This window comes from Euphorbia lathyris, chromosome 1 (assembly GCF_963576675.1).
Source record: "Euphorbia lathyris chromosome 1, ddEupLath1.1, whole genome shotgun sequence".
Classification (NCBI taxonomy): Eukaryota; Viridiplantae; Streptophyta; class Magnoliopsida; order Malpighiales; family Euphorbiaceae; genus Euphorbia; species Euphorbia lathyris.
Window position 1 is genome coordinate 56504569 of NC_088910.1, and position 22918 is coordinate 56527486.

At 37.7% G+C, this 22918-nt stretch overlaps 2 protein-coding genes across 2 annotated transcripts; one reads left to right on the top strand and one right to left on the bottom strand.

Moving 5' to 3' along the window:
* The first annotated feature begins 1217 nt into the window (after positions 1-1217).
* LOC136233954 (DNA-directed RNA polymerase 1B, mitochondrial) lies at positions 1218-9544 on the top strand. The gene is made up of 19 exons (XM_066023696.1): positions 1218-2205; positions 2729-2956; positions 3054-3187; positions 3271-3337; positions 3487-3545; positions 3819-3936; positions 4112-4225; positions 4349-4480; positions 4561-4977; positions 5149-5199; positions 5447-5517; positions 5887-5968; positions 6173-6325; positions 6411-6485; positions 7660-7749; positions 7875-7922; positions 8158-8272; positions 8365-8468; positions 8730-9544. The coding sequence occupies exons 1-19, from the start codon at positions 1417-1419 to the stop codon at positions 8838-8840; spliced, it is 2958 nt and encodes a 985-aa protein (XP_065879768.1). The 5' UTR covers positions 1218-1416; the 3' UTR covers positions 8841-9544.
* Positions 9545-9606: 62 nt separating this feature from the next.
* Positions 9607-12175, bottom strand: LOC136233963 (amino acid transporter AVT6A-like). The gene is made up of 6 exons (XM_066023703.1): positions 11902-12175; positions 11192-11684; positions 10924-11076; positions 10605-10808; positions 10051-10516; positions 9607-9958 (listed from the first exon to the last, which is right to left on the bottom strand). Exons 2-6 carry the CDS (start codon positions 11616-11618, stop codon positions 9820-9822), a joined length of 1389 nt encoding a protein of 462 aa, XP_065879775.1. The 5' UTR covers positions 11619-11684; positions 11902-12175; the 3' UTR covers positions 9607-9819.
* Positions 12176-22918: the final 10743 nt, after the last annotated feature.

A 22918-nucleotide genomic window follows, 5' to 3' on the forward strand; every position in this document is an offset into this window, starting at 1 on the left:
AGGTGTTTGATTTGTATTTGAATTGTTTTTCACTATTACTTCCCGAATAGCATGCTCATTCGTCATTACGAATTCAAAAATTTCAGTATGGGCCATCATTGCCCTAAAGACATCAGCATTGGCCATCACGGCTTCAAATAGTTCAACACTAGCCCCCGTGGCTTTCAATGTTATTTTATTAGCCCATGTGGCTTTAATTGCTATTGTTTCTGACACCTTGGCCCCCGTCGGGTCTGATTTTTCGTCTCCACTTTGGAGTTTTGACATTGCCTCCTCGAGGTTATCAATGCGTATATTAACTTCAACATTGGTTGGATGCCCATCTCCAACCTTCCTTTGTAGGTCTCCCATCACCTCTTGGAGGTCATCAATTCGACTACCATCTTCTACCACTGCTGCAGTCAAATTTTCGAGATCAAGAACCTCGAACCACCTCTCCAGGGCTTCTATTCGCTTTGCATTTGTGATTGGCATGGTTTTTTTCCTCCGTATCATGAACTTGGCTCTGATACCAAATGTCATAGGGCCCGTCGAGGGAGCTCGTGTGGTGTTACCCGAAGTAAGCCAGCCAAGAGAGTTAATTCACCATATCTGCAATAGGTACACATAATGGTTAGACATAAGCCCTATATAGGCGATATATCGACACATACACGATAAGAACATAGGCAACCAATACATTCATGCACAATCACAAGTAACACATAAGGCACATCAGAGTGAACGATACACGGACGATCTCATTCATAAATAAGCAGCAATGTTACATCAGAGGTCCTATCCCGTAGTAGTAGGGGGGAAAATGCCGACATTCTAGTGACAAGTCCAATGTGACACGTCACTCCCTCCTATAATGTTTCTTATACCAAGTCAAGGTCTACGACGAATGGCAGGAAGGGACGAAAAAGAGAAAGAGAAAGAGAGGAAGGGTAAAATGAGAATTTTAGATTTTAGAAGGGTGAAAGGAGAGAAACAGTAGTTAAAAAGGGAGTCAATGGTTAAAAAAGACTGGTCAATGGTCACAGTGGCCATCTGTATAATAAAGTGTAAAGTTCAATGGTCATATCATGAAAAATTGAAGTTGAGTGGTCACAATGTTAGAATGGGTAAAGTTTAGTGGCCATGGGTGTAATTTACCCTATGAACTTGTGTCTCAAATATCGGGTCGGATCTAAAACCCCATGGATAAACGATAGAGGAATGGAAGAAAAACGTTCCATCGTTGTATGTATGTAGGTTTTAAGGAGGGTTTAAAGGCGGCTACTTTCACCGTTGGCCTCAACTTATTTCCCGTTGTCATTCTGAATCTGATTTCTTCTATCAATGTCCGTCTTCTCTCGCTATTCGTTTTTTCCTTAGAATTCTTTCCCCTGTTATTTTGCACTTTTCCTCTTTCTTCATTTGTCAACCAGTAACATGTGGAGGAGCTTGCCCAAACGAGCTGCTTATTCTAAGAAGCTCAAGTTTTTATCAGATCACACAAAATCCCATCAGGACTCAAACCTTCTAGAGAAAATCAGACCTCAAACACGTCTGAATTCTAATTCTCCTCACTCTGTTCTGGCTTTTTGTCAAAATAGCTTATTATCATCTCATAATGATGACTTGATTAAACCTAGTTTTACTAATTCGATAAACCCTTTTGGTTTCCCTTCCTTCTTTAAAGGATATGCTACTGCAGCTGCGGAGACAATTGCTTCGACGGATGAGTCAGACTTTTCAGGGTCTGATGAGCTGCAAGAACATATAAAGGAAACACAAAAACAGCACCAGCAAATAGAGTTGCAGTTTAGGTCTCAACAGAAGAAGACAATAGCAGGTATACCAATAGGAAAGTATACCCTTCTTAAAAAGAGGCAAATAAAAATAGAGACAGAGGCTTGGGAGGAAGCAGCTCAAGAGTATCAGGAATTATTGACAGACATGTGTGAGAAAAAGTTGGCGCCCAATTTGCCTTATGTGAAGTCTTTGTTTCTTGGTTGGTTTGACCCTTTCAGAGATGCAATTGCGGCAGAGCAGAAATTGTGCGGCGAACATAACTGTAAATTGTCCCATGGACCGTATTTCGAAGCCCTTCCAGCGGATATGATGGCGGTTATTACTATGCACAAGCTGATGGGATTGTTGATGACTCTTAATGGGGGGAACGGATGTGTTAGGGTGGTTCAAGCTGGATTGGCAGTAGGTGAGGCAATTGAGCATGAGGTGAGTGAGCTTATCTAACGTTTATTATTTTATTTCATATTTGATTTAGTTGCAGCCTTAAATTCAACATTTTCTCCTTCGAAACAGTACTGGTAAATATATAATTATAGAGAAGTGGTACATGGAAGAAAGTTAAGCAATTGTTACAAAAATTTGTTTATTTGGTTCTATTTTGAACTATATGAATAATAGGAAATGCAAGTCATAATATCATCTCACATGCAAAGTGAGGTAGTTGATAATTATATTAGAAGAAACGCAATGCACATTCTTTTAATATGCATAACTGAATGACCTTCACCTCATCTTTTATGCTTGTCTACGTAGTTTAAGGTTAAATTGAATTTGTGCCTTTTGCTATCGTACTTGCACATTCTCTTTCATATTTCTTAAGTTGAAATAGATATGCCAAATCTTTTGCATATTGCCAAATAAATGATGTTCAAGTTATGTCAGTTTGCAACTGTAAGCAAAGTATCCAATCAATATCAGTCCTTATTTAGATGTCCCCTGCATGAATTAGACCAGGATACATCAATTCTTGGAAAAGACAAAGAAGAAGAAAAAATCAGAAGGAAAAGAACCTGAAGGTGAATCAGATCCCGTGATCAATGTCGAAGTTACTAAAGAACAGGAAAACCTTAGGAAAAAAGTATCTCATCTCTTGAAAAAGCAAAAAGTTCAGCAAGTGAGAGGAATAGTGAAGGCCCACGATAATTCAAAGCCCTGGGGCCAGGAAGCTCAAGTAAAGGTTTGTCTGTAACAACTGTAGTTGTATACTTGCAAGCATTTTTCTTTCTTTCTTATTTTTTATTTTTATTTTTTTAAATGTTTCTTTAACATCTCAGGTTGGTTGCCGCTTGATTCATTTGTTAATGGAAACAGCCTATATACAACCTCCTGTCAATCAATCGGGAGAAAGCCTACCTGATATTCGGCCTGCATTTGTGCACACCCTTAAAAATGTCATGAAAGATGCACAGTGAGGAGATCGTTTTCTAGTTAATTTAATGATTACTTCCCTTTAGCGTGCAATTGTGTCTAAAATTTTGTGTTTCTGGATAGGAAAACTAGCCGGAGATATGGTGTTATTGAGTGTGACCCTCTAGTTAGTAAAGGCCTTGAGAAATCTGTAAGTAAAAAGTTATTGCTCTTGATATTATCTCAAATTATGTTTTTGCAGGCTTATTTTACCTATAATCGAACAAATATTAAACTGTCATATATTCTTATGTTTTATGGTACTACAGCTTACATTAATTTATGTATCACTTTGTATAGGCCAGGCACATGGTCATCCCCTACATGCCGATGTTGGTGCCTCCTTTAAACTGGACAGGGTAATAAATTTATGCTTTACATTCTATGTTCTTAAATGCTTTTCTCTTCCTATGAAGTTTGGATTAAGAATGGTTTTAATTTATCAACTAAGCTTTAACTTTATGACATAATAGTCTCCAATTCTGTTGGTAGTTCCTGGAAAAAGTTTAACAATTAAATAAAAGTTGTGTTCTGGTAATCATATATGAATTGTGGCCGGCAGAAATTGATGATCAGTATTGTGTGCAAATTCTTATTCTTTTACTAACTTGTAAATTTTGGCAATATTTTAGGTATGACCAAGGTTCATACTTCTTTTTGCCATCCTACGTCATGCGAACACATGGAGCAAAACAACAACGTGAAGTGATCAAACGGACTCCAAGAAAGCAACTACAACCCGTATTTGAGGTCTGAGGAAAATATTCATTACTTCTCTGTAAAATGCTATAAGAAAAAATTGTAATAGTATTGCAGCATGGACGCAAATGTAATATTTTGCATTTGATCCTAGAATTTTCATCCCCTGCTTTGATTGCATTAAAAATGGGAATTTTCATGTTTTTGGACTCTTTGTTTGAACCAGGCCCTGGATACGCTGGGCAATACCAAGTGGAGAATAAACAAGAAGGTGCTTGCAGTAGTTGACAGAATATGGGCAAATGGAGGCTGTCTTGCTGGCTTGGTTGACCGTGAAGATGTGAGTTGCCTTTTCCTGAGAAAAAAATATAGATCTTCAATCTAGCTTTGCTGTTTTAGTTTCCTATGTTTTTCTATTGTATTATTCTTCTCACTCGTTTTTCCTTGTTGCAATTTCTTAAAGGTTCCTCTGCCTGAGGAACCAGTAACAGAAGATGAAGCTGAAATTAAAAAATGGAAGTGGAAAATGAAAAATGTGAGAAAAGAGAACAGAGAGAGGCATTCACAACGGTGTGATATAGAACTTAAACTCTCTGTAAGAAGCTCCCTTTTAAGTGGGATATGTTTAATGCTATTGCTCGCATTGTGGGATATTGATGGTATTTATTGGAGCAGGTTGCTAGGAAGATTAAGGACGAGGAAGGGTTCTACTACCCTCACAATCTTGATTTTCGTGGTCGTGCATACCCCATGCATCCATACTTGAATCATCTTGGCTCTGATCTGTGTCGGGGCGTTTTGGAGTTTGCTGAAGGGCGTCCTCTTGGGAATTCCGGCTTGCGATGGCTGAAGATACATTTGGCAAATGTATATGCTGGTGGTGTAGATAAGTTATCCAACGAGGGTCGGATAGCTTTTGCTGAAAATCATCTGGATGATATTTTTGATTCTACTGACAGACCGCTTGAAGGACGACGCTGGTGGTTGGGTGCAGAAGATCCTTTTCAGTGCTTGGCGACATGCATTGGTCTCTCAGAAGCATTGAGAAGCTCCTCTCCAGAGAGTGCTATTTCACATATCCCTGTTCACCAGGTATCTATTCTATGTGGACATATGATAAATTTATTGACAACATAAAGTAAATGCCTACTATGATGGCTTATGATGAAAATTTGGCAGATGTAACCTCTGCATTGACTGTCTCCTTACCTTGAACATTTTAGAACATTATGTTCTTATATATGTTGTCATTTCTTTTTCTAGGATGGTTCCTGTAACGGTTTGCAACACTATGCTGCCCTTGGCAGGGACAAGGTAAGCAACTCTCTTTGCTATGAAATAAGAAAGGTGCATAAAATTTAGTTCACAAAGTTTGAGTTTTGTTTGATGAGGAATTTCCAAGGTCTTGAATTTGGAAACCAAAAGGATTTTTCTTTCCCTTCCGGAACCAATGCTTTTGGAGTGAACTTTTACTTGATTCCAATTAAGTTAGTCATTCTCCATGCAAAAACTCTTTTAGGTTTCCAATGTTTGCTGAAAAAAATTGAACCCTTCTTGGCAGTTGGGAGCAGCTGCAGTTAATCTTGTTAGGGGAGAGAAACCTGCAGATGTGTACTCGGGAATTGCTTCCAGGTAGATGCTGCTTTATCTTGCTTTGTGCCATATGAAATTGGGATGTGTACATGAAGGTTACTGCAACGTATAGATAAACTGGAAAGATGAATTGATTATTAACATCAGGCACATTAGTGGGTACAATGCCAAGTTTTCCCCTAGTTGGGATTTTAGGATATAAATATATTAACTGCGTCAAAGATTCATATGAGTGACAGAATTCTGCTAACAAATGGCCGTTATTGGATTCTAAAACAACTCTTTACGTTATTTTGAAGTTCTTGTGGTGCTTTTTGTAGAAAGTACCTACAGATTATGGTGAATAGCCTTAATAGCTCTTTGAATGTGCAGTCTCATAATTTATCTACGTTGGTGTGTTTACTGTAGGGTTCTTGAGATAATGAGGAGTCATGCAGAAGAAGATCGTGCTTCTAAAGATGCAATGCACGCTAAGCTTTTAATTGACCAGGTTCCTTTTTTTTATTACACTCAAAATGGTGCTAAATGCTTATGAGATTATTCAAATTAAGTGTTATTTGGATCACTAAAACTTGGAACTTTTCTTTTAATTTGATAATTGAGCCAACACAATGTGGTTGGGCTATTAATGATTGTTATTATGAATGACTTCCATATGTAGCTAATTAGTTTCCTCCATGACTTGGAAACCCAGGTGGACAGGAGATTGGTAAAGCAGACTGTGATGACATCAGTGTATGGTGTCACTTATATTGGTGCCAGAGATCAAATAAAAAAGAGGCTAAAAGAGCGGGGTAACATTGCAGATAATCAAGTCATGTATGCTGCTTCTTGCTATGCAGCAAAGGTAAGCAAATAATCTGGAGTCGGTGTTTGTCGGAGTGCTTTCTGTACTGATGAAAGATTTTAATGATTGTTGACTGCATGGACAGACCACATTGATGGCTTTAGAAGAAATGTTTGAAGGTGCTAGAAGTATCATGGCCTGGCTTGGGGAATGTGCAAAGGTATCCTTCAGTTTTATATCTCACTTATTAGAAAATGTAAGGATTATTGATTAATCTACTTATGCGCCTAGACAGATGGACTATGAACTTTGGTCCCATCAATTATAGTCCCATGGAGAGGACTGTTCACTGAAAATCGTGGTCAAATACTTGGCTATGTGTTTTCGCAGTTCTTCTAGACCTTGATGAATATAGAGGGAAGTTCTGATATGATAATTCTACTAAGGGGTGTTACAAAGATAGTTTTTGGTTTGTTTACCATCTTTGATCCCAAGATCAGGTTGTGATCCTAGTTTGCCCTTGTAAATTATAATGCAAAGTCTCCTTTTGGTAGGTCAATTAAAGAGAAGTGATGAAATTTCCATTTGATTGATTATGCAAAACTATGGATAATCATTATGCTGATTGCATAACAATTTACCTGAACGCTAAAAATTGGTATGTGGTTTTGAGATATAAAGCCTTGACTGCAGTATTTAAGGGAGTTATCTACCATTCGAACACATGTGGTATCTAATTAATTCTGAAGCTAGCAATTTGTATTTGACACCTCTTTTTGTATTGGCACAAGAACGAACATGTCTTTTTCTACACAATCATCATAAGGCTATGAATGTGAAGTACATAGAGGGATTGAGATGATATAAAGCCATCATTCAATCATCATAATACTATGCATGCCTATAATAAGGGACAGAAGAAAGAGATCCGGGGGGGGGGGTGTGAGGGTGAGAAAAACTGTATCCTCATTTGTATAAAAAGTTGATAAGATGACATGCGTTTGGTTTGTTTGGATATGAGTGAAGCAGTGAAAGAGTCAAGACAATTAGATCTCAACAGTTGGGGCCAGAATATTCTGATTTTAGTTGGAATTATAGAAATAAATATTACGTTAGAGATTAAAATTCGGAATTGAAGGACAAATCTAATATGTAAACTTACTGTTGTACTATTTATGATGCAGGAGCATCCAAGTCAAATAAGGTTTCCTATTTTTCAGTATTTTTAATTTTCCCGATTGCTCAGTTTTCTTATGAAGTTATGTAATTCGAAACAGTTTTCTGTCTAGAATTAGGGATTGTCCCGAGTCATTGGAATACATTAACCTGCTCATCTCTTTAGAACTATTAATAGTGATTATGCAGACACTGACGACTACATATAACATGAACAGATAATAGCTTCAGAAAATGAACCTGTTCGATGGACCTCTCCTCTTGGTCTTCCTATTGTGCAACCTTATAGACAGCTGGGAAGGCATCTTGTAAGTGAAGAAGAAATATTAGCACTCATTGGGCGGTATCTGTATTCAATTGTGCAATTTGATACACAACCAACATTCTTTCAAGTGTTTCTCTAAGATGTTTTGTTAAATACTGTAATGTGCAGATTAAGACTTCCCTTCAGATGTTGGCTCTGCAAAAAGAAACTGACAAGGTATTGCCGTGGACATTTCCACTCTCTTGTTGTAAGAACTTAGCATATGTGTATATGTAATTTAGGTTTCTGAATAATTTTAGCATAGTTCCGTCTTGTTCGTATGCATGGCTTTTCTTCTTTTGCTAATAAATACTGAACAGGAAATAAAAGAAGAAAAATCATAAATGACAAAGTGCAATTTTATATTGCATTATCTTTTGTTTCTGATTGCATTTTCTGGTGATTGCTATAGGTAATGGTCAAGCGGCAAAGAACAGCTTTCCCCCCAAACTTTGTTCACTCCCTTGACAGTTCTCATATGATGATGACTGCTATTGCCTGCAAACAAGCAGATCTATACTTTGCAGGTTTGCACTGGCATAGTGGCCCTCTTGACAAAGTAATATATATATATATATGCCTGAAAACCTTAATTTCTTATATAATTCTCTAACTGCAGGAGTCCATGATTCATACTGGACACATGCGTGCGATGTTGATGTAATGAACAAGATACTCCGGGAAAAGTTTGTTGAACTTTATGAAGCACCCATACTTGAGAATGTAAAGTATCTCTATCTATCTATATATATATATATATTTTTTTTTTCAGCAACTTGTGCAGACAATTCAGATTCTTCAGATTTCTTTAATATTTTTGCTTGTTTTGAGAGAATGTGAGCAGCTGGTAAAACTGTGTTTCAAGCATCTTTCTCTTTGAATATATCATGGTTACTTGAAGCATGGAAATGCCAAAAAATTTAAATTGAATATTTTATATGCTGGCTTATGATATTAACTATATTATTTCCTTGGTACATGCAGTTATTGGAAAGCTTTGAGAAGTCATTCCCTAAGTTGAACTTTCCTCCCTTGCCAGAACGAGGGGACTTCGATCTCAAAGAAGTTTTGGATTCTCCCTATTTCTTCAACTAGTCAGAGCTAGATACCGATCTTAATTGTTCTGAAAATGTAGTAATGTATATCACATTCAGCCTCAAGGTGATAGCAGATGTATTCATTCATCCCCATATATGTGTTCTACTCAATCCATCAATTGAGTGCGAAAGGCAGAGAAGAAAAGACTCCAGATGTGCACAAACTTGGGTTTCAACAACGATTTCTGTACATATTTCAAAGGATAGGGAGGACGTAACCATTTGGAGGAGATATCCATATTCAATTTGAGGTTGTTCCCTAAATGAAGTAGGTTTGGCGCAAGATGCAATATTTAATTGGCAAACGAGTTACTCTGAGATGGCATTGAAACTGCATCAGAGTAGGAGCCAGATTGTAGATGGACAAAAGCAGTGTTTCACATTTCTCCTGCATATGGAGGTTTTGACCTTAGCATGTTTCAGATTGGTGATTGAAAATAAAGCAGCTTCAAAGTAAAAGTAGCATTGGAGTACCACCGTGTCTCTATTCATTATTTTATAGTTTTTTTTTTCTTATTAACAAGTAATTTGTATAACATATGAATAATACAAGATCGAGTTTTTCAATGCTCTTAAGCATCTTGTTCCAGTAGCCAAAAAAAATTGGGAACTTGTTTAGTTAGAAAATCAATTTGTAATTACTAGTGATTTGCGTGCAATCAGTATTTAAGTGAAAAAAATTAAATTGTGCCACAAAAACGAGACAGGCAACATTTTAGAAGAATATTTCTTGCTCACCAACTTTGGAGTGAAAAACCCAGAAATTGAAAAAGTCAAACGTGAATTACAATTCAAATCAATTTACATATGTTTACGTACCCTGCAATGCATCACATATTCATTTATGTGCATAAGTTCGAGCATTTCTTCCAATCTATATATCCATGTTATACTCTCAATTCAATCCTGATCTTTCAGCAAACAACGAAAATCTTGCTGCTTTAGTAGCTTTTTCTTGCTGTTTGAACCAGAAACAATCATTCTCGTGGAGAGGGACTATTTCTAAGAAGGGCATAGGCATCGCTGTATATGGCCACCAAACTTGAGAACAAAGCAAGAAATATCATGAATACAGACACAATCTTGTCCTTCTTCGATGCTATGGAATTCGGATCCCTGAAAATTCAGAAAATGTTTCAAAGATTTTAGAGCACAAGAAGAAACATAATTCCAAGCTAGAAGATAAGACTCACGATGCAGCATCACACCTGAGGGCAATGGCAGCAGGGAATACAAATCCAAGACAAATAGAAGAAGTTGCTCCAGTTAACTGGAAAGCAACCCAGATGCTTGGGACGAAATTCGCACCGATAAAGATCCCAGATATGATTGATATGCTTATCAATATAAACCTACAGTTATCTAAAACCAAAGGCCTGGCTGAGGAAAAAATAAGGCCGTCCAGATTTAGACGCAACGGATGAAAGACAACAGGGAAAACAAGCATAAGATGAAGAGCATAGCTGATTCGAACAATGTCATTCAGGACATAGCTGTAAGGGACACCAAGGTTGGTGTCAAAATTAGCCAACACATCATCCAAAGTTGAGTCTCCAAATAGGAGTATACCGAAGAAGCTTGTCATAATATACACAGTTGAACACAAAGCTAATGAAGTCCATACAACTGGCTGTATCATAGTAGAGTCTTCCAGCTCATTTTGGATTGTATGAACTGCAGAAAATTCAAGGCCTTGTTTAGATATTCAATTCTAAATGGAAAACATTACAATCAAACATTTGAAGATGAGAAAAACAGTTACCATTGAAATGACAGATGAATGCTGTGACAAGAACAGGCACAACTGTGAAAAGATTCCAGAATGATGTTAAATTAGTAACATCAGGAAGTAATCTAGGCATCCCAATACTTCCATTCACTAACTTGAACACTGTGATTCCAGCAGTGATAACCAGAAAAACAACTGCAAGTCCAACTGCTAAGGCTGATGTGTATTTCAATGAATCTGCAATAATCAGAATAGCATCAAGTGCGATAGAAACAAATTGAAGTAAATAAGCTGCAAATGAGTCCTTACAGGCAAGGATGAAATGAGTTTAAAAAGATGAATGGAGGCTGACCTATCCGTTTGAAGAATGCTAGTGGAGTAAACACAGCAAGGGTCACAAAAAGAAGAACACAAGTACGGCCAGTCCACCAGTAGTTACCAAACCATTGTTCCAATAATCCAGAATGATGAACTCCACTTGAAGATGTTCCAGAAATCACATCACCTACTCAATGATATGAAAATGAATCAGACTCCAATCCGTATATACAACATTTTTCCCTAACTGATTTTCTTTAAAACAGGGGCCTATGAACCAAGTTACTAAGTGGTAAACTTACCAATTATAATCATGTAGACAATTAGGGTTCCAATATTGGTAATCAGCACACAAATCTGAAGTGATTTCTGGCCAGCGAAACCAAAAGCATAACCCATGACTCCGCCATAAGAATCCACTTTCCCAGCCTTGCTATATCTCAACAGAAATGCTATAGAACGTTCAGTTAGAACAGCAACAAACAAAATCATAGCAATTCCAAGGCCAAGTCCAAGAACCTTCATAGTGGCAGGTAATGCCATGATTCCAGCACCAATAATTGTAGTTGAAAGATTAGAGATTGCTCCAACAAATGAAGCTCCATTAAATTCTTGCATTTCTTTCCCATCTCCTTGAGTTTTGGGGAGCAATGGTGTTTCCTGGCTGATGGGTTCGTGGCTTGCTTCTGTTTTCTTCATCTTCCTTTTCTTGTCACTGTTAGTCCCCATGGTTGCTTATTTGTTGTAGCAGGTTGAATCTTGTTTGGACAAGAAAAGTGGGAGATACCTAATTAACTACGTAAAAGGAAACACGGATTATGAGAAATAGTAAGAGTTATGCATTGGTAGCATTCTTATCAAGTGAGTCAGAAAGTGGCTCCTTAATGACCGAAAGGACAACAATTTTAATTGGTTTTGTACATATATGAAATTTGAATAAATATAGAAAGTTTACCAATTCGATCAAAGTAAATAACAGTAAACAAGATGATTGAAGTTTCAAATTAAAAACCTAAAATTTCTTCATTTGGTATCGGAGAGCTCCTCCAACTCATCTAATCGAGCGCCCCACTGGTCCTTGATTAACAAAGGCCTGGTATTGTTATAGTCGACGCCGTACTCCTCCCTCTGCTCGCCTTTAGAGAGCGATTCGATTCCGATTCCGATTCCGACCTCTTTCTATTTCTTTTAGTTCGACTATTCTTCTCATCCGCATATGAAGGTTTTAACCGCAGCAGCACATTTCACAAGGGTGACTGAAAATAAAGAAGTTTAGCGAAACCCATGGCTGCTTCTTTCTTGTAGCAGGTTTTAACCGCAGCAGCACATTTCACGAGGGTAACCATATTTTTAAGTTTTCTTTTCGGATAGTAAATAAAAGTTACTAATAACTAAGAACACTTGGTTCAAACTTTGTAACCGATTCGGATTCAGAATATTACGAAATTAGAATCGGAATAACTATTATTTATTTATTTGTTTGGTTTAATATGAAATTAGAATCCAATTATTTTTAAAAATGTTTGGTCCAAATTTTGAAATTGGAATCAAAATCGAAAATCAAAATTGTCCGACCTCAGTTGGCTTTTAAGAGGCAATTCATGGAGGAAATGACTGCCTTGACGAATCAAATTTTTGGACCATAGGTTGTTCTAGAAGACTTTAACTGTATTAAATGCATGAGTGAAAAACAGGGAGGATCTCCTAGTGTGCTTGATCGTTGTACAATGTTCTTCGCATGGATAAATAATATGTCTTTGATTGACATGGGATTTTCGGGGCCGTGCTTTACTTAGTTCAGAGGCTCCTCTATTCAGACCCGTATTGTCTGTCGCCTTGATCGGGTCCTCTGTGATGATAGATTCCGTCTTGCTTTTCCAGAAGCTGCAGTACGACACTTACAACGAAATGGCTCGGATCATGCACCCATTGATCTTAGCTTAAACCCAACGACCACAACACCTGGTAATCAGCCATTTCGTTTTGAGGCTGCTTGGGTAAGTCATGATTCTTTCCTACCTTTATTCAACTTCGCCTAGGTGAATACTGATAGTTTTGAACATAACTTGCACAAATTGAAGCCTATCATGTCCAATTGGAACAAACGAGTGTTTGGGAATATTTACACTAGGAAAAATCAGTAACTTTGACGGTTGCGGGGTGTTTAGAGATGCATGGGGTGAGAATACATGATGGTCTGATCTGTTTGGAAGCTAAAATACAAGCAGAACTTGACACTGTGCTCTTTCAAGAAGAAATACACTAGTTTCAAAAGTCTCGGACAAATTGGTTATGCTTTGGCGATAGGAACACTTCGTTTTTCCATACTTCCACTCTCATCAGACGGCATCGTAACAGAATTGAAGGCCCAAGGGATGTTTCTGGGACGTGGATTTGGAATGCAGACACACTAAATGGGATGGTCTCAGATTTCTTTAAGCAACTTTATTCTGAAGATATGACTACACGGGATCCACTCATCACTTCCCACTTTGTCCATGTTCTTCCTAGGGATGCGACTGACGCTATCTCCCATCCGTTTATTCGGGATGATGTTAGATGAGCCGTTTTTTACATGAGCCCGTTCAAGGCTCATAGACTGGATGGTTTCCAGGCAGGCATCTTTCAGAAGCTTTGGCCACAGGTAGGGACCCTTTTTTTTGCGACTCAGTTATCTCAATCCTTCGAACCTGTCAAGTATACAACCTAGCTGGAATGAAACTTTACTTACTGTAATACCTAAGGTAAAGAATCCCAAAATGGTGTCCCAATTTAGACCGATAAACCTTTGTAATGTGGCTTATAAAACAGTAACAAAATGTATAGTCAATAGATTAAAACCTTACCTTTAGACAGTGGTAAGTCCCATGCATAACAGTTTTGTCCCATGCATATCATTGTTGGTGTGCCCTAGTTCATTGGTATTGGTCTTGTAATATGTATTAGACATTTGTATATTGTTGAATACATTGTATATGTGTTTTATGAATAAAGGCAATAATTCGTGATGTTTATATCTTGTGCAATGAAACATGTATGAAGTATCCATTGATTTATAATCATAAAATGTCCGAGACCTGTTCTATTCGTGGGAATGAATATAAATAAGGTCCATGCATCCAGTATATGTGTAGTTGTGTAGGAAGCACTACTGCAATACTTGTACAGTCAGATATGGATACATGTATGCATTGATGTAGCTCAGTGTGGGACTGGACCGATTCGCTCTAGAAAAGTACCTTATTTAAAATATCTAAATTACCTCAAATGTTTTATTTGTCTTATTTTAGTTTCAACCCAAACTTTATTTGATAAATTAGTGGGTTTTTACTAGGGATGAAAACGGATACTGTATCCGCGGGTACCCGACACTATTGGAACTATATATATCCTGTATAAAATAGTATAGAATGTATAAGATCAAAAAATCACCCGTGACAAGTATGAGAATATCTCCAAGGTTACCCGTAATAAATCTTTTTATATGTCAAAAAAATATTGTTGTTTTTTAGATATAAGATGTTGGATTCAAACCCAACATTTTGTTCTTCAACCATTGAGTGATACCTTAATGTTTTATTATTATTGATTAAGATTCAATTTGTGCAATTTTTAGACGGATGATTTATTAAATTTATACTTTGTTAAATTTATAATGTTTTTTGTTTTATATATTGATTTTTAATGGATAAGGGTACCCGTTAATTAAATGGAACGAGTATGATTTATAGAAAATATATCCATTAGGATAATGAAATAGGTATGGATAATTAAAAAATAAACGGATAAGGATTTGAAATCGATATATATCAACGCATATTGCTATCCCTAGTTTCTACAAGCACCTTATTTAATACATAATAATTGGAACTATGTTCTTTTCATGGCATAAAGTTTTGGATGCTTTCTTGTCTTATTGAATTCATTTTGTTCCAATTTGTTGACATTGAGGTTTCTTTAATTGTTTATACAAATTGTCTTCGCTGAAAATTCTTGTGTTAGAGCCGTGGGCCTTTGGAACAGGTCCGTTCTTGTCCTTTATAAAAATGAAATTACATACAAAATCAACTTTCAATATAAATTTTGGAAAATTTACATAGAAATTCATTTTTTGAAAAACTATATTCATGTTACCAGTATAAAAACAGTCTAAATATTCAGCAGATCTATCCATGTTCTTTTTGAATCTGCTTCGATACAAATAGAGGAAGAAAAACAACTTTTTCTACACAAAATTAAAACCATCTAAATTAGCTTGTAATTGAGTTGTTAAAATCGAGCCAAACTTGTCATCCTCAGGGAGTAACCATATGCGACCAACTTTTCCATATGTTGAGAATAGAGAACTAAATTAATTGAATAAAATTATTATTTGGACAAAAACAGGCTTTATTAATTTTTTTGATAGAAACTTAATACATCTCACTATAACTCACCAACTCACAACTCTACACTCGCACTATGCTTATTCTCTTTTTTCTAGACACATAGTTCATAAGCTATGCCTCTATTTATAGTATATTAGAATCAATTACCACCATACAAAATTTGGTCGGTGGATGACCCAAAAAATCAACATTAATATTTGACAAAAGTCTACAAAATTCTAGATAGTACTAATTAAGTCGGTGTTGGGTTTTTTCTTTTTCTTTTACTATTTTATTTTTAATTTTATATTATTTTAATACTCCCCCTCAGCACCGACTTAATATCTCGTGCTTACTTGTCATTCCAAGTTGCTTTTTGAACTGTTCGAATTTTACACCATTAAGTCCTTTCGTGAATATGTCAGCCACTTGATCTTCGGTCTTCACATACTGCATCGAGATGTCTCCACGTAAGACTTTTTCTCGTACGAAATGATAATGCACCTCGACATGTTTCATTCTGGCATGGAACATTGGATTTTCAGTCAAGTGTATCGCTGACTGATTGTCACAATATAACTGTACCGAGTAATCGACTGGCTGATGAAGATCCTTCATGAGTTGTATCAACCATGTGCATTCTTGAGCTGTAGTTGCTGCTGCCCTGTACTCTGCCTCGGTACTTGATAATGAAACCGTAGGTTGTCTCTTGCTGCACCAAGATATAGGTCCCGATCCGAGACTAAACACATAACCTGTAGTCGAACGTCTTGTGTCATGATCTCCAGCATAGTCAGCATCACAATATCCACACACCTCACTCTTTCCTCATTTCTTGTATAAAATACCATAATCCATCGTACCTCGAATATATCGTAGAATTCTCCGAATAGCTTCTAAATGAGGCTTCTTCGGATTCTGCATAAACCGGCTTACCATACTTACTGCATATGATATGTCTGGTCTCGTCAGAGTGAGATAGATCAGGCTTCCAACTAGTTGTCTGTACATCGTAACATCTTCTAAGTCCTTTCCTTCAGTGGAACATAACTTTACATGTACTTCTACTGGAGTTGTAATAGGCTTGCATTCGAGCATCCCAAACTTCTCCAAAAGATCTTTAGCATACTTATGCTAACACAAGAAAAGTCCTTCCTTCGTGCGTTCAACTTCAAGACCAAGGAAATGATTTAACTCTCCCAATGATTTCATTTGAAATCGTACTGATAAGTTGGCTCTGACTTGATTGATCTCAGCAACATCATCACCTGTAATGATCAGATCATCAACATAAACTAATACTATAGTCAACTTCTCACATTGGACCTTCACGAACAAACTGGAATCAGCTGGTGCCATCATGTAGCCACTTTGAATCAGGAACTCTGCTGTTTTCCCATACTATGCTCTTGGTGCTTGCTTCAATCCATACAATGCTTTCTTTAGCTTGCATACATAGTTTGGTTGAGCCTTGCTCTCGAACCCCTGAGGTTGATCCATGTAAATTTCTCGATCCAATTCTCCATGTAAGAAAGCATTCTTCACATCCATTTGAAACAGCTTCTAATCTTTGCTGGCTGCAAGTGCTAGTAGAACACGTACTGTGGTGATCTTTGCAACTGGACTAAACGTCTCGTCATAGTCCAGACCATACTTCTGTGAGAATCCTCGAGCTACCAATCGAGCTTTATATCTCTCAATTGAACCGTTAGGGCGCTGCTTTACTTTATAAACCCATTTGCATGAAATAGGCTTCACATCTTTGGGTTTGGGAACTAAATCCCAAGTCTCGTTCTGCTTCAAGGCATCTATTTCTTCTTGCATAGCCTTTCTCCACTCCTTAATTGAGGATGCTTCTTCGTACGTCTCGGGCTCCTTAATTGATTCTTCAATCACTGCTGCATTAGCATACTTAGGATTTGGTCTCCTTTTTCTTGTTGACCTTCGCACCGGTGATTGTTGTTCTTCTGTTGATTTATCATCATTAATGATCTCCTCGAGTTGACTTAGTCGTTCTTCTTCAGGTGTTTGATGATGTACTCATGTACGCCATGGAGATTGAGTCTTCTCAGGTGACTTGGTCCCAAGGTTTTCTTCTACCGGTTCCACTTCTGGAATGATTTCTCTAGCCGCCTCGTCCCTTTCAAGTCTTTCCTGTAATTTCTCCTCGATTTCTTTTGAATCGGGTAATACAACTTCATGAGGGGACCACCAGGATGAAGCTTCGTCAAACACCACATTTCTTGACGTATAACACCTTCCTGTTGTTGGGTCACAACACTTCCACCCCTTTCTTTGATTATCATAACCCACGAAGATGCATCTTATAGCTTTCTTATCAAACTTACTGCGTAAATGATTAGGAACAAAAACATAACATACGCAACAAAATACTCGAAAGTGACTTACAGTGGGTATGATCTTCCATATCTTCTCGAAGGGTGAAATAAATCCAAGTGGTGCTTGTGGTAGTTTGTTGATAACATCTACAGCTGTCTTCATACATTCTGCCCTGAACCGTGGTGGAACGTTCTTCGCATGTAACATACTCCTGCATATCTCTGCAAGGTGTCTATTCTTCCTCTCTGCTACACCATTTTGTTGTGGAGTATTAGGACAAGTCAACTGTCGTTGAATCTTGCAATCTTGTAAGTATCTTGAGAACTCGTGCGAAGTATACTCTCCTCCATTGTCAGTGCGAAGGCATTGGATCTTCTGATCAAGTTCCTTCTCGACCTTCTCCTTGAACTCTTGGAACTTGCTAAATGCTTCTGACTTGTTTTTCATAAAATATACCCACACGTATCTTGAGAAATCATCAATAAAAGTTATCATATATTGATGACCACTAATTGATGGTTGCTTCACATGACCAAATACATCAGAGTGCACCAACTCGAGCGGGCGAGCTATAGAAGACCGAAGGGACCCAAAGGGCGAGCAATCCATCCCGAAGAAAGAAGAAGAAATGAAATATCGTATAGAAGAGAAGAAAAGCTTGATCGAGCGTGAAGTCCCTGCTTTCTTTCCCTTTCGAAAAGCCAACGCCCAAAGGTGCTCTATTGAGCCGGTCACCGTCTGGTAGAGTAGAAACGGAAGTAGCGTACTGATCGCTTGAGAAAGTAGCAATTGATTTGCTTAATACAGGAGATTCGATTGCTTTACGTTGGTCAACAACCAACTCATTTTCTATTCTCGAAGTCTTTCTTCGAAAAAGAAGTCTTTTTCGGGGAAGAGAGTTAGAAGACAGCAAGACATTTATAGCTAGTGGTGGACGAGTTGATTGACTATCTTAGTCCCTTCCTCGGGAAAGAATCTAACATAAGGCAAATCCGCATTCAAGGACTGACTTCGGGAGAAGAGAATAACAAGTAAGCATCAAAGAAAGAGAAGCACAGGAAAGACTCTATAGCCTGCTGCCCTTACTGGAATCCAATCTCAATCCGTAAAATCAGCACATTTGTTGATTGAAGCAGACTTCGAAGACATACATTCAAGCCGTTAACAAAAGTAGTTATCAAGGAATGGCCGCTAAAGAGGCCTATAACGCAAGCAAGCTAGCTTGATAACTCCCTCCTCAAACATACCTTAAACGCCTGTTTTCCTCTACAAAACTTGAGAGAAAAGACTGTGAAAACAACAGCTGCAACCAGTTACTAGAAAGAGGTATCTATTTTTAGCACCTCTTTTGGGATTGGCTTTGGCTTAGCAGCCTAGATGTCTTGCTTGGTTCGCTCACCTCGAAAGGAGTTAGGTCTTTGGCTTAGGTTTGGCTCCATCAGACAGATATGGTTTTACCGGTTAGGTTCGCTTTATCAACAGGAACCTCGGCCTAGCTCGTTTGAATGATTGCAAGCTACGGGCTCTAGAGACACATAAAAACGAACTTAGACAATTCCTAACGATGGGCTGCGGGCCATCAGCAGCAATAAAGATTGGAAAGAAGAACGAATATTCGATAACTCGCTCAGCTACAAGCAAATAAGAGAGTGGTTTACAAGGACATCCTGCATACAGAAAGAAAAAAAGTAGATTCTAGGTAGGCAAGGAACTCCTCACTCAACCAAAGAGAGTGCGGGAAATCAGCTGTAAAAGGTAAGGGAGACAGGGAAGAAAGCTATTCCACGATAGCAACTGCACCAGCGCCATCTACTTCATCTGCAATGCCCGAAGATGATGGAGCATAAGTGAGCAGCATCGGGTCGATCTTCCATTTCTTGTAAGGCTCGTAATCTAAGAATCTTTATACGGCAACTGGTGTGTTTCCCGAACTGGCATCCGACACATACTATGTCATCTCGAATATCAAGTTGAGGAAGTCCATTAAGCATCGACTTCTTCATCATCACCTTTAACTTATGATAGCTCACATGTCCCAAGCGTGCATGCCACAGATCGGCTGTCTCGTTCTTTCTGGCTTTGTCTACATAAGCTGTTTGTGCTGACATTACGTAGACAAACTCAAGTTTTCTTCCCTCCATAAGCAGTGTGCTCGTCAGCTTTGGACTTCGATACACCTTCACGTCGTTTGGACCAAATACCATGTAGTTGCCCGAGGATGTCAACTGCGACACTGATATCAAGTTCTTTGTCATCCCAGGTACATGGAATACATTCTCCAATTGCACTTCCTTAGAGTTGTATCGAGGCACGACCATCGTCTTCCCAACATGTGTGATTGGTAGTTTTGAGTTGTTCGCGGTGACAACAACTCGCTCCCCTTTATACTCTGTTATGCTTGATAATTTTTCCTTATCTCCTGTCATATGATTAGAGCATCCAGAGTCCATTATCCAATCATTATGATAATTGATAAATTTATTACTTACAGCGGTAAGTGCTAGCTCATCATGTGCATCTACTTTGGAGGGCATGATTGTGTCATATATCATTGGCTGTATAATTGCACACGAAGCCTCGAAGTCCCAATCTTCTTCTCTTTCATCTTGAGCATGTGTGGATGTTGCAGCGTTTCCTTCTGCTTTCTTGTATCTGCAGTCTCGAGCATAGTGGCCTCTTTTACCACAATTATAGCATTGGTCATTCTTGTGTCGATGTGTCTTCTCGTGTGTTTGCTTGTGGTTATGGTGAGCTCCCCCTTGTTGCCAACTCCCTCCTTGTTGCCTTTTCTGCCATCCTTGTTTGAATCTTTCGCCATTTCTCGATCTCGTCATTTTTGGATCCTTGCTCTTTTTACTGCTAAAAAAAGCTTTATCTTCATCATTAACTGAGACTTTAGACATTTTCTTGTCTAGAGCCTCTTGATTAGCCAAGGTATTTTCTAATTCATTTAAACTTGGCTCTTTAGCCCATCCACGGGTTGCCGTAACAAGCGCGTTAAATTCGGGACGCAACCCATGGACTATTATTCTTCTCATTCTTGTTTCAGTAATTTTATTTTCAGGATCCAATTTTGAAATTTCTTTACATAAAGTTTTAACTTTAGTAAAGTATTGACTCACCGTCATGTCGTTTTGCGAGACCGACAGTAACTCGTTCTCGAGTTGTTGGAGTTTGGCATCGTTCGTTCTTGCAAATAATCCGGCAAGAGTGTCCCATGCTTCTTTGGGGGTTTTAGCATCCTTGATGCGTTGTAGCAAATCGTCCTCCACCGAAATTGATAAAGCATACATAGCTTTACCACACTTGACCTTCCATTTCTTAAGGTCGTTTTGTTCCGTCGGAGGCGCTGTTTCGTTTCCTCCAACAGTCTCCCACAAATCTTGACCGAGCAGATAAAATTGCATACGAGTATTCCAAGTACTATAATTATTATTATTGAGTTTTTCCAGAGTGCTTACCGAGGTAGACATGTCTGCCATGACGACTAGGTTATCTCCTTTAATTAACCAAGTAACACATACCAATAATTTTTACAGTCCCGGACTGCACGCCAAAAATACCTCGTACCACCACGATCCCAGATCGCGAACTTTCGAAGCACTCGACTCCCGGTCCCTGACCGTCTGCTTGCACTCGACCACGTACCGGTCCCTGACCGCCCGCTCTGATACCACTTGTTGAGAATAGATGACTAAATTAATTGAATAAAATTATTATTTGGACAAAAACAACCTTTATTAATTTTTTTTTTTTTTTTTTTTTTAGAAACTCACTATAGCTCACCAACTCACAACTCTAAACTCACACTATGTTTATTCTCTTTTTCCTGGACACATAGTTCATAAGCTATGCCTCTATTTATAGTATATTAGAATCAATTACCACCACACAAAATTTGGTCGGTGGATGACCCAAAAAATCAACATTAATATTTGACAAAAGTCTACAAAATTCTAGATAGTACTAATTAAGTCGGTGTTGGTTTTTTTCTTTTTCTTTTACTATTTTATTTTTATTTTTATATTATTTTAATACCATCTTCCTCGTCTAATCACCCATCCTCAGTCGCCGGAGAATCTGAAATTCTGTTAGTGCTGCTAGAGGCAGATTTTCCATCAATGTTGTCGTTGTCGCGATTGCTAGAAAATGTCATGCCAATGAAATTGGAAATAGATATGCGAGGAGGAGCAGAAATAGATGGAGACTTAGAATAGAGATTGGATAGTAGACGTAAATCAGAAGATTTGGGAAGGAAACTTGATATTGTTCTGGGAAAATGGAAGTAGATACTGGTGGAAATGGGTTACTATTATTAAAATTTGACATAGTTGGAAGTATGAAACTTCTGTAATCATTTAAGTTATTCTTGACTTATCCGAAACTAATCTATTCTTGGAGATAACTTTTTTTTTTTAAACTAGTACGAGTGCACAGTGTATTTGTATTTGTTATCTGACGTCTTACTGATTTTTATAACATTAGGACGTTGCATTTGTCTTCGAGTCACAATGTCAATTGTCAGTTTTTTCGTCAGTGGTGTCAATATTAGAATCATGCGTAAGATTGGTGAATGCAATTATTTGTTATGTATCTATTATTGGGAGTGCGTTTACCATTTATCTGGCCTCAGTGGTATGCAGTATCACCACTTTGTTACACTGTACCATGTTCCCTTTTCTGTTGTGTGCTATAGTTGCTACTCACTAAGGTTTTCGTTCGCATAAACAAAAATCTCATACCACGTTTACAAATTAGGATTCTTATTGATGAGATAACTGTTAAGAAAATTAACTATTAATTTAAAACAATTAAATAAAAAAAAGAATTGTTGTGAAGTCTCAATTAATGAGGGACTATTTTTGTAATTTGTAGTAATGAGTTATTGATTTTATAATTTGTTAATTATTAAAGAATTTTTTTTAATTGATTTATTAATTGGGTTGACACGGAATTCGGTGCCACCTGATTAATGTTTGGTGAAAAATGTCAACTAGAGCACTGCTCTAGTTGACATGTTGAATATCTTTGCTATAAAAGCAGAAGATAGAAAATACAGAGAAAGAAAGTGAGAAAAAGAAAAATGTGAGGGAGTTGGGAGCATTGAGAGTGGAAGATAATTGAGAGTTGTGAGTTTTTGAGAGCATTGAGAGTTCAAAAATATTGAGGGTAGTCCATGGGGAGAGACAAAATAGTAAGATAATTATTCCAGGATATTTTCGGGAAACACCTGAGTGCTACTATTTTTGTTTTATCTCATTGTAACTCTAGAAATTTCTAGAGAACACCTTCTTGTACACCTCATAAACTTAATAAAATTAT

Excerpts from the sequence above, each read along its gene's own strand:
- LOC136233954 (XM_066023696.1), top strand. The coding sequence starts at position 1,417 with ATGTGGAGGAGCTTGCCCAAACGAGCTGCTTATTCTAAGAAGCTCAAG. Across the intron at positions 4,481-4,560 it reads ATATAGAACTTAAACTCTCT|GTTGCTAGGAAGATTAAGGA; the intron begins GTAAGAAGCTCC and ends TTATTGGAGCAG. Across the intron at positions 5,969-6,172 it reads CTAAGCTTTTAATTGACCAG|GTGGACAGGAGATTGGTAAA; the intron begins GTTCCTTTTTTT and ends TTGGAAACCCAG.
- LOC136233963 (XM_066023703.1), bottom strand. The coding sequence starts at position 11,618 with ATGGGGACTAACAGTGACAAGAAAAGGAAGATGAAGAAAACAGAAGCA. Across the intron at positions 11,077-11,191 it reads TGTCTACATGATTATAATTG|GTGATGTGATTTCTGGAACA; the intron begins GTAAGTTTACCA and ends ATCATTGAGTAG. Across the intron at positions 10,517-10,604 it reads ATTCATCTGTCATTTCAATG|TTCATACAATCCAAAATGAG; the intron begins GTAACTGTTTTT and ends AATTTTCTGCAG.